This window comes from Opisthocomus hoazin, chromosome 26, assembly GCF_030867145.1.
Source record: "Opisthocomus hoazin isolate bOpiHoa1 chromosome 26, bOpiHoa1.hap1, whole genome shotgun sequence".
NCBI classification, from domain to species: Eukaryota; Metazoa; Chordata; class Aves; order Opisthocomiformes; family Opisthocomidae; genus Opisthocomus; species Opisthocomus hoazin.
Genome location: NC_134439.1, coordinates 8,659,141 through 8,669,501, shown reverse-complemented (window position 1 = coordinate 8,669,501; position 10,361 = coordinate 8,659,141). Strand labels below are relative to the sequence as shown.

At 64.4% G+C, this 10,361-nt stretch overlaps 1 protein-coding gene across 1 annotated transcript; it reads left to right on the top strand.

The window, feature by feature from the left end:
* Window positions 1-858: 858 nt before the first annotated feature.
* LOC142364287 (kinesin-like protein KIF18B) lies at window positions 859-9,141 on the top strand. The gene is given in 16 exon segments (XM_075443592.1): window positions 859-1,276; window positions 2,618-2,775; window positions 3,029-3,504; window positions 4,018-4,165; window positions 4,209-4,406; window positions 4,617-4,731; window positions 4,788-4,948; window positions 5,206-5,321; window positions 6,048-6,075; window positions 6,077-6,119; window positions 6,122-6,250; window positions 6,618-6,938; window positions 6,993-7,286; window positions 7,289-7,487; window positions 8,222-8,375; window positions 8,821-9,141. Coding segments are annotated over 14 exon segments (2,649 nt in total). The 5' UTR covers window positions 859-903; the 3' UTR covers window positions 7,378-7,487; window positions 8,222-8,375; window positions 8,821-9,141.
* The last annotated feature ends 1,220 nt before the right edge of the window (window positions 9,142-10,361 follow it).

Sequence of the window (10,361 nt, the reverse complement as noted above, 5' to 3'; positions counted from 1 at the left end):
CCTCCCTGGGGGGCACCGGGGGAGACCCCGCGACCCGCAGCCCCCCCCCGGCCCTCGGCTGGGCTCTCCCCGCTGGACAGCGCTGGGGCCGCCGGTGGCCCCGCCTCAGGGGCGGCCCCGGCCCGGTGCCCCCGGCGGGGATGGGGATGGGGGCGGGGGGCAAAGATGGCGGCTGCCAGGGCGAGGCGGGACTGCAACTCCCGTGGGGCACCGCGACGGGCGGGCGGGGCGCGCGGCCCGGGGAGCCAATGGGAGCGAGGGGCGTGGCCATCGGCCAGTCAGGGAGGAGGGCGTGGCCAGCGGGACGCTTCAAACCGGCGCTGCGGAGGCGGTGGGTGAGCGCGGCTGGGGGCGGCGGGGCCGGCGCGATGGGGGCGGCCTTGGGGGCCCGGGGTGGGGCTTCTGGGGTCGGCAGGGCGGGGGAGCGCCCGTAGGGGCCGGGGGTTGGGTGTGAGGGTCGGGAGGACGCGGGGTTCCGGGGCGGGGCGGGAGGGGAGGCTGAGGGGAGGTATGGCTGTGAGGGGGGGCTGTGGCTGGGGAGGGGGGTGTGGCTGGGGGAGGGGGGCTATAGGGGCTTGAGGGGGGTATGGCTGTGAGGGGGGGGCTGTAGGGGCCTGGGGGTCTGTAGGAGCCTGGAGGGGGTGGGGGTTATGGCTGGGAGGGGGGGCTATAGGGACCTGGAGGGGGTTTGTGGCTGGGGAGGGGGGCTATAGGGGTCTGGTGGGGGCTAAGGCTCAGCAGGAGAGCTCTAGGGGCCCAAAGGGGGTGTCACTGGGGAGGGGATGTAGGGCGGGGGGCGTACTGGCAGGGGTTAGGACAGGAAGGGGTCGCGAGGCCTTGCCCACCCTCAGGCTCCCACCCCTCCGGCTGACGCGTCCCCCCCTCCCAGAGCGTGTGAGGCCCATGAGATTTCGGAGCTCAGAGCTGTGTCTTTCAGTCAGCATCGTTTGCCCCCTGCATCTGCCCCCCGTCGCCATGGTGCTGAGCACCCTGCCCAAGGAGGGCACCATGGCTGTCATGGTCCGGGTGCGGCCCCCTGCCCCCTGCGAGCGTGCCACCCACCCCATCCTGCACGTCGTCGACCAGCACATGATCATCTTCGACCCTGAGGAGCCCGCTGGCAGCGTGCTGCCCGCCCGCAGGCCCAAGCAGCAGGGCAAGGACCCGAAGTTCGTCTTCGACCGGGTGTTTGGGGAAGGGGCCACGCAGGAGGAGGTGTTCCAGCACACCACCCGCGAGGTGCTGCACAGCGTCCTCAATGGCTACAACTGCTCCGGTGAGACCCGGCAAACGCCTTTGATCCTTGCAGGAGCCCCGCTCCTGGGTTGGGTGGGCTCAGGGGAGCTGTGGATTTATTTTAGAAGCCCCCAAGCAGCTGGGGAGAGGGGGGAACACAACAGTGATGGAAAAACATATAGGCTTAAACTTGTTGGTGGCACCAAGCTGGGGTGATTGCAGGTGTGGTCAGGACAGGGACGATCCTGACATTCAAGTGTTGTCTCATCTCAGCAGGTAAATGAGGGGCAGCAAAACATGCAGTGCTGTTAGAGTCACAGAAGGGCTTAGGTTGAGGGTGGGCAGGCGCTTTCCAGGCATTTTAAGGGAGGAGGATCACTTGCTCTCCGCCCTGCTGGGGCAGGAAGGGTGGGAAGATGTCAGGTGGATGCGTGGTGCAAAGAGCACCTTGGTTTTGCCGTCCCCTCCCAGCCCGGATCGCCGTGATGGGCAGAGCTTTGGGAGGACGCCGAGTTTGGGAGCGGGGTCTCGGGGTGCTTTGGGGGCTGCCGTGCTCCTCGCACGTGCTCCCAGGCTGGCAGCACTGGAAAGCCGGGTCTGGAAAGCTCCTTGCTGGGTCTGAAAGCTCCTCGCCCGCCGCCGCAGACCCTCGTGCCGTTCGCAGGCTGTCAGCAGACGAGCGGCTTAACGAGCACATCACTTCTGTGAGGCAGGCAGAGAGCGGGAGACGACTGCTCTCCTGTCTAATCCCGCGCCGGGCCGGGCACTGGGACCGGAGGATGCTATTGCTGGGTCTCCGGCGTGCTCTGCGAGGTGCTGAAGGCTGCCTCTGTCACCGTGCCCACCTGGCAGGCATGTCTCGTGTCTCTATCTGCATAAAATCACTCCAGGATCCTCAAATGAGAGCGCTGCGAAGCGCCGAGCGCTGCTAATGGGGAGAAGGGCTGAGGCTCTCTAGATGAGCGTGTCCTGCTCTGGTGGTGATGCTTGAAAGAGGGTGTTGAAAGATGGGAGGGCAAAATGAGGTGAATGACAAGGTCTGGAGGAAGAAACACTCTCTGGTGAGAGACCAGGGAGCACAGCTTGTGAAAGGGAAGGTTCAGGGGTGACACGTGCACGGCCTCCAAGCGGGCGATGGTTTGGGGACTTGTTCTGTCTCTGTCTGCTAAATTAGAGAGGTTGAAACACGGAAAAAAAATTGTGCTAAAGGGTAGTGCAGCCAGCACAGAGGTAATTAGCTTTGCCTCGTCTGCGTGAAGCCTGCAAGTGACCCCTGCCGCAGGAGCTGCTGCGGGGAACGCTCCTCTCCGGGAAGGAGTGGGCATCGCCCCGCTCCCCGTCATTAATGAGCGTTTCACGCACTCACCCTTTCTCCTCCCAGTGTTTGCCTATGGCGCGACAGGAGCAGGAAAAACCTCCACCATGCTGGGCTCGGAGATGAGCCCCGGCATCACGTACCTCACCATGGTGGAGCTGGACTAGAAGATCGAGGCCAGAAAGGAGGAGAAGAGCTGTGAGGTCTTTGTCTCCTACCAGGAGGTATGCTGCGGCCGGGCCCTGTCCCCTCCCGCCTCCGGGTCACCGTCACTAGGAGCTGGCGTTGGTCTGGACCCTGTAATGCCACGCTCGGGGTGTCCCCAGCCCAGCCAGAGTCTGACTGGAAGCGGGCTCACCCACCCAGTTTGGTGAACCGGTGCTGCTGGCTTCTCCCATCCGGTGTCGGGGAATTTTCTCTTCCTTGCCGTGTGTCCCAAGGGCTGAAATTTCGCTTTGTGCTTTTGGCTCCTCTCAGCTCAGCGTGTGGGAGCCGTACCCAGCACCCGACCCCGAGCAGAGGGGGACGATGATCGCCGGCTCCTGCGTGTGCCTGCCCGCAGGGGCCGTGGGCAGGCCGGCGGCTCATCATGTCCCCTCGGCGCTGAGCCAGGAATTACGCTCCCCCAGGGCTCTGCAAACCTGTTCCCTGGGTTCTTCGTGCTCTCCTACGCAAACTTGCAAGTTGATTTCAATTCCAGCCAGGCCCTTCCCTGAATTAGCAGGGCTGTCACGGCTGCGTGGGGAGATGGAGAGCTCCGACTGTAATTTCAGTCTGAACCTGGTGCCTTGCCCGTTGCTGCGTGCAGGGGGGAAGTCCAGGTGTCTGGATGCTTTCCCAGCTGGGCTTGTCGGTGGGTGCTGGATTCCTGCCTGCGGCGAATCCATTAGCTGTGCTGGAAATCTGCCCTTCCCGCTGCCGGCTCGGCCTCCCGGCAGGCAAACCATGGTCTGGTGAGGATGCAGGGCCAGTTACCGGCCTCCAGCATCTCCACGGCCCCTCCGGCCCACGCCGGAGCTGCTCCTGCGGGGCTGAGGGTGTTGCAGGGCGGTGGGGGAAGCGTTTGCTTCTCCTGCGAGACCTTCAGGGATGCAGAAGGGGAAGCTGCAGAGCGATGCTGTCAAGTGAGTCTCAGCAGCTGTGTCCCCCCTCGCGCGCACCAGCCGGGAACTGGGCTTGGCACTGAAAGCGCGGGCTGGGTGCGGCCCTGGGGCACTGCGAGGCTGCGTCTGGGGCTTGCAGCCCTGCTCGGCGTCTGGGCTGCCAGCAGCATCCACGGTCGGAGTCAGGGCTGGGGCTGCCACCGTGCCTGAGCGCTTCCCGGGTCGCGCCGGGGCTCTGGGCTGGCGTGCTGCCCTTGGGGGACCCGGCCAGCTGTAACCCCATCGTTCACCAACCGTAGGAGACGCTGATTATTTTCCGTAGCTCTGGCGCTTCTGTTGAGATCCTTTCTGCGGCTTTGCTAGTCGAGTCATCGCCGAGCTTTTGGCTCGTCTTCTCAGCGTGCTGGGCTCCTCTTTTCCCCCTGCTCGAGCTCACAGGCTGCGTGATCCTCTTTGCCACCCTGTTATAAACACTGAAACTGGTGATGCTGGCTCCAACCAGCAACCCTGTGTGGCTTGTGGAGCTGCAGCCTCACCCATGTCTGTCCTCGCAGATCCATGCGAAGCAGCAGGACCGTGTTGGCGGCCTCTCTCGGGATCTGCAAGTGGCCAAGATGAGCTTGATCGACCTGGCCGGCTCAGAGGGTGCTTCTGTCACCAACGCCAAGGGAGAGCGGCTCCAGGAGGGTGCCAACATCAGCTGCTCACTGCTGACCCTCATCAACGTCACCAGTGCCCTGGCTGATGCGAAGGTAACGCTGTTCCTGGCGTGGCCTCTCCGGGGTGGGTGAGTACAAGGAGTGTGCTCAAGCGATGGTCCAGCCGGTGCGGTGAGGACGGCAGCCTGGGCCGGGCTCCGAGAGGTGCCATGGGATGAGCGTGGCCGTCCCCTTGCGATGCAGGACTGGGAGCTGAGTGCCCAAGGGCCCAAAGCTGAGCAGACTCTTGATCTCTTGGTACAGAGCAAGAAAACCCACATCCCCTACGGGGACAGCAAGCTCATGCGCTTGCTGAAGGCCTCCATCGGTGGCAACAGTTCCGAGCCTGATGGACCACAGTGTGCAGGCACCAGGGGAAGCTGGGTTGCAGAGGCCAAATCTTGTCTGAGCCATCCGCAAACTTCTTACGCAAAGTGATGGCTTCACCAGAGCATCTTCTCTGGCTCAGTGGCTTCTCTGGCTTCTGTAGGTGTGAGGAAGCTGTCCCGAAGACATTCCTGGCCCTGCATGAGGAGATGGAGCAGGAGCTGGAAGCTGGATGTCCTGTTCAGCTGGAGCTGGGATTGGAGGAGGAGGTGAGAGGAGGGGTGGGCAATGGGAGGGGGCTTGGCTTGCCGAGTGGGGCCTGCGTGGGGGCTCAGATACCCTCGTGGTGTACACTGGGCACACTGGGAGAGGGCAGGAGCTCAGCCGGTCCACGGGGTGCTGGCTCAGTGCGTGCTGGGCTGTGGGCTGCTAGAGAAACCCCTTCACTTCCCAGCTATCAGGGAGTTTGGGGACCAAACTCTGCTCGGATGTGGGCTGATGCTGGGCTTTTGGGTGATTGCTCCAGGCTCCGGAGGAAATGCCTCCCAGCAGCTCCCCAGCAACCCTCCAGAGAGATGTCCAGCTGGAACCGAAGAAACCAAGCGGCCTTCCACAGGGCTTGTCCAGCAGCCAGACAGAGACGTGAGTGTCCTCGCGCCGTCCCCACGTGCCACTTGCTCTTCTTTGCCCGTGGAGGACGGGGTGTCCGCCCTCGTGCTGCACACAGCCGTCCCCAGGATGGTTTGGATGGACACCAGGTCTTCACTCGCAGATGACTGCCTGCCCTGGAAAATAAGGGATTTGGCTCCTGGGGTTCTAATCCCATGGGATAATCTCTCCTGGAAGTGTCAGCAGTGAAGGTTTCCAGGCACAGCAACTGTGTGAGCCTTAAGTGCGTGTTGTTAGTCCTGAAATGAGCTGCGCGAAGTCTTTCCTCCTGCCTCGGCTCCCCCAGGACCTGCCCTGGCAGGGCTCCCGTGGCACCATCTGCTGATGTCTCTGCCCCCAGCACCTTGGCAGAATGAAGCTCTTCAGAAAGATTTCTTGAGGGAGGCTGGCCTTGACATGTGCCTGGATCTCTGGCCGAGCTAACGAGTGTCTGAAGCCTGGCAAAAAGTCTGTGGGTGCCAGGTGGTCCTTTCTAACCAACAGATGAATGCACAGCTCGGGTTCTCCAGTCAGAGATTTACGGCTTGGGTATCTCACAGCTTCAAAGTTTGCCTCTCTTCTCCCAGAACTCTCCCAACGGGCTCTGACCCGCCCAAGGAGGCCTCAGAGGTGGTGCTGGTGGTGCTGAGCTGCTGTCACTGGTGACGCTGGCTCGAGCTCACCTGCTGACAGGTTCTTGGGTCGGTCTCTCTCTCTCAGGCTCGTGGCTGCCATGCTGAGCGTTTCCCAAAAAGCACCATGTCCTGCTGAAGGATGCCAACCTCCTCACTCCGAGTTTGAGGAACAGCAGCTCCTGGTCCGTCAGCAGGCTGGTGTAAGCCTGGAGCAAGCCACGTCTCCGAGCGGAGCCGCGGAGGTCAGCGAGGCCGCCCCAGCTCCAGAGATGCAGCGGGGCTGCGACGGTGAGGATTTGGGTTTGTGTCCCTTCCCCTTTGCCTTGGTGTGCGCAGGAGGAGCTGGGGGCGGGGGATGGGACACAGCTCCCGGCCATGGGCGCAGCGCAGGGAGATGAGTTCCTCCCGAGGTGATGCCCGGCGCGTTGTGCCGAGAGCGGCTCCAGCCTCGCTCCGCAGAGCGACTGGGGCTTGCCAGTGCATCCGGCAGCCGGGGCCCGGCCGAGGCATGAGCAGCCCTTGGGAGCTCAGCGTGTGTGTGCCAGGCAGCGCAAACGTGAGCGGTGTCTCTGCTCCAGGAGACCAAAGCAGCGGTTCTGATCCTCATTTTTTTCTCCTCTTGTTTACTCCTCCACGGTACCTTTGCCCGAGCCAGCCTGGCTGCACCCCCCCAGCTGGCAGCCTGCGCCTGACCCGGCCCGAGCTCTTCCTCCTCATCCTCAGTGCCAGCGCACAGACCCGAGAGCGAAGCTGCGGGCTCTGCAGACCCCGTTTTCCGGGGACAGCCTGGGCATTGCCACAGGGACCCGCCTGGTGCCTTCAGGCTGGCAAGGCGCCGGGGTCTCTGCGCTGGCTCTTTTCTCCTCTGGATTGCGCGGTTTGATGGAAACAGACGCTGGCAGGCGGCTGCTGTGGGGCTCGCTGGGCGGATCTCTGCTGAGACGGGGGGCAGAGGGGGCTGCCCCAGGGTCTGGGGGTGCCTGGGAGCTGCAGACGGGGAGGTGACCCTGTTGCTCCTCTGCTCCTTGAGCCGAGGCATCCGTCGCTGTGACGGGTGCCACCCTGCAGCAGCTCGCTCCGCCCTCCAGTCCCACAGCGATGGATCCCAGTCCGATGAAGAGGAGGAGGAAGTCCGAGACGAACGGCGCTTCCCAAGTGGGAGCTCCTTGCAGCCTCCGAACGCGGGTGGAACACCCGCCCAGAGCTGGGAAAGGAGCACGGGCTCCCAGGGCGATGCGGAGCTCTGGCATCCCCTGTCTCAAAGCAGCAGCCCAGTCACCCGCGCTCTCTCCGGTGCCACCCTGTTGCACCCCCAAGATCTGCCCCCAATGGTCACCAAACGCCGCGTGCCGCTGGCGATGTCGGCTGCCCAGGACTGCTGCGCCTCGCCCGTCCACGAACAGAATGGGACATAGGAGGCCTGCAAGGAAGCCGACTCGCCAGCCGGCTGCAGCCTGACCCGCTGCCCGGACCGGGAGAGCACCCAGAGCCTCCTGAGCGAGCCCGACAGCGCCTGCGCGCCCAAGTGAGTGCTGCCCTGGGTGGGCCGCCCGTGTTTTTGGGGCTCCCCCCTCCGTGGTCTGGCTGTCTGGGTGGATCCTTCGTGGGTGGATCCTTCGTGGGTGGATCCTTCGTGGGTGGATCCTTCGTGGATCGCTGCAGCTCTGCGAAGAGGGGAGACTGGGCAGGAGATGCTCGGCCTGCGGATGGGCAGCCAGCGGGCTGAGCTCGTGTGCAAATCACTTGCAAAGATATAAAAAGCATTCCAAGAAAATTGGCTATTCCTTTTCCTTTTCCCTTTGGACATGGAGGAGCATCCTCCAGGCAGCTTCTGGAGCCCCAGGGGCTGGCTGGGAAGCCGGTGGGGCATCGCCTCTCCTCCCAGAGAGGTCGGAGTGAGGGCCGGGACCGTGCACTGTGGCTTTTTTGGGGTTTTTTTTTATTGCTGGTGCTTCAAAGAGGCTCAGGCTTTTATAGAGCTGTGTGAACGTGTGCAGTGATCCAAACCCAGCGATCGGCACGCCCTAGGTAGTGCAGGAGACCCTTAGGTCTCCCTGGCTCCTCCTGTAGCTCTAGGAAATAGTTCCTGTAGAGGGTAACTGGGGAAACTGAGGCACGGGGGAACGGCCCGACCGCTGCAGGAAGCAGCAGGACCCGCGTGGCTGTCAGCTCCCGCAGGGAGGTGCTCAGGATTTATCCCTGTCTGGATCTCTTTCCCCCACAAAACCGGGTGGGTTTCCTGACTCCTCTTCCCCGCAGGTGGATGGCGTTGGCCAGGATCCGGCCCTGGCTGTAACCGACTTCTCCTTGGCTGCAGAGCCCGCGGCCCGGCGTTTGCCACCGGGGGTTCCTGCGTCCCCCGGCCCTGCTCGGTCTCCAGAGCATCGGCGCGGAAGCGGAGGCGTGCGGAGCGGTGAGACGGCCGCCGGCACCCTGCGCAGCTCCTGCCTGCGTCAGCTCCTTTGCCCCTGATGGCTGGGGACGGTGGGGAACCTTGGCCCTGAGCCCGGGGAGTTTCAGCTGGTTCCTTGCTCTTTCCCAGCACCGCTTCCTCCTCCCTGGCGGGGCTGCAGAGCCGCATCGCCCAGCTCCCGAGCTCTGCACAGCCCCCCCGCATCCCAAGCGAGCCCCGCGCCCCTCCGCAGGCGGGAGCCCCGAAATACCCGGCGCCAGGCCCTTTGGTGCTGGTGGAAGATGCTGTTTGGGGTTTGCTGCAGCCCCGGCCCCGGGGCAGGGCGGTGGGCGCTTGGAGCGGGGTGGAAAGGGGGAGGGTAGCTCTGCCGGGAGGGGCCCCGCGTTTGCTGCTTTTCCCCAGGAGCTGCCTCATCCCCTGCTCTCCTCTTTCTTTCCCTCCTCAGAACATCCTTCAGGCCCTTTCGCCTGGAGAGGGAGCGGACGGACCACCAAGCAGCTGGGGGCCCACGGCAGCACCCACCCAGCACCCACTCCCCAGCCAGTGAAGCTCTTGTGCCGATGGCTCTCCCGGCCAGGATCCCTCCCGGTCTCCAAACCCAGGTCCCAAAATTCTCCCCGTCCTTCCTGCAGCCCCCCAAGGATCCCCTCCAGCCCTTCTTCTACCCCCAAAGTCACCCCCAGCCCCAGTTCTGCCTGGGGTCCTGGCTGCCCCCCCCCGTTGCTGCGGTTTTGCCCCCCCTGTTGCTGCAGTTTTGCCCCCCCCCCCGTGTTTTTGCAGCAGGTGGGTTATTGCTGTTCCCTCCCAGCCCCTCTCTCGTGTCGAGGGCTAACAGCTGGGTGTTGCTAAGAACTAACACGGCCTTTTAATAAACCCTGTTGGTTTCAACCCCCAGGGGCGTTTCGTGGCTCTTTCTTCTCATTTCCTCGTGCAGGGAGCTGGGGGGGGCAGCGGCTCCTGTCTGAGGGGGGCTCGAAAAGGCCCTTGCTCCTGGGGCTGGGCTCTGTTGTGGCTTCCCCTCTTCCCCCCACCTCTCCTGTCAGCAGCGGGGCCCCAGGGGTGCCATCTGCCCCCTTTGCTGTGCCCCTGGGACACTGGGCCCCTTGCCTGGTGTCCTGGGGTGCAGGTGAGGGGTGGTGGAGGGTGCTTGCCCCCCCTCAGCTCCCGCTGCCCTACTTGGAGATGGAGATAGGGGTTCTGCGCTGTTCCCCCCTTGCTGCCCCCCCTTGTCCCCCGTGGGTCCCTCCCCCCCGCTGCCTCCAACCCCCCAGTCCGGAGGCAGAGAGCCAAAGCACCCCCAGGACCCCTTCCCTGCCCTCCCAGGGCACATCTGGGCGCTGGCACATCTGGCTGCCTGCGCCAGCTCCCCGGGGGTGACCAAGACGGCGGGGACGGGACCCGGCTCCGAGCCTGCTGCTGTCCCTGGGGGGCCCGGGGTCACCCGCTCCTCCTGCCCTACTTCTCTGCCAGGCAGCAGCAGAGCTCGCCTTTGTCTTCTCAGAGGCTGGAAGCTTCTAATTAAAACCTCCAGCCGGCTCCCGGTTCGTTTGTCTCATTAAGAGGGGGCCGGGGAGGAGGAGGGGGGAGCCCAGCTCTGCCTCCCCGCAGCCCCCGCCCGTGCCAGCTCTCCCCGCTGTGATCCCGGCTGCGCAGGAGCGGGGAGAAAATGAATCTCTGGGGACTGGCGAGGACCCCCAGACCCCTGCTCCGTCCCCCCACCCTGGCAGGGCTGCGCGGAGCTGGGGGTCCCTGTCACCGCGGGCGGTGGCATGGCGCGTGTCCCGGGGGGGTCACTGCGTAGGGGGGACGTGGGTGCCCCAAACCGGGCGTTTCTGCGGGCAAAGCCCCGGCCCCTCGCTGGGGACGCCGGCCCCGGACAGCTGGTGGGACATGGGGACAGGGTGGCCTGGGGACAAGGAGCTGCTGGGGATGAAAGGGTGATGTGGCAGCGAGAGGTTGGCCCGAGTGCTGTCCCAGTGCCACCAG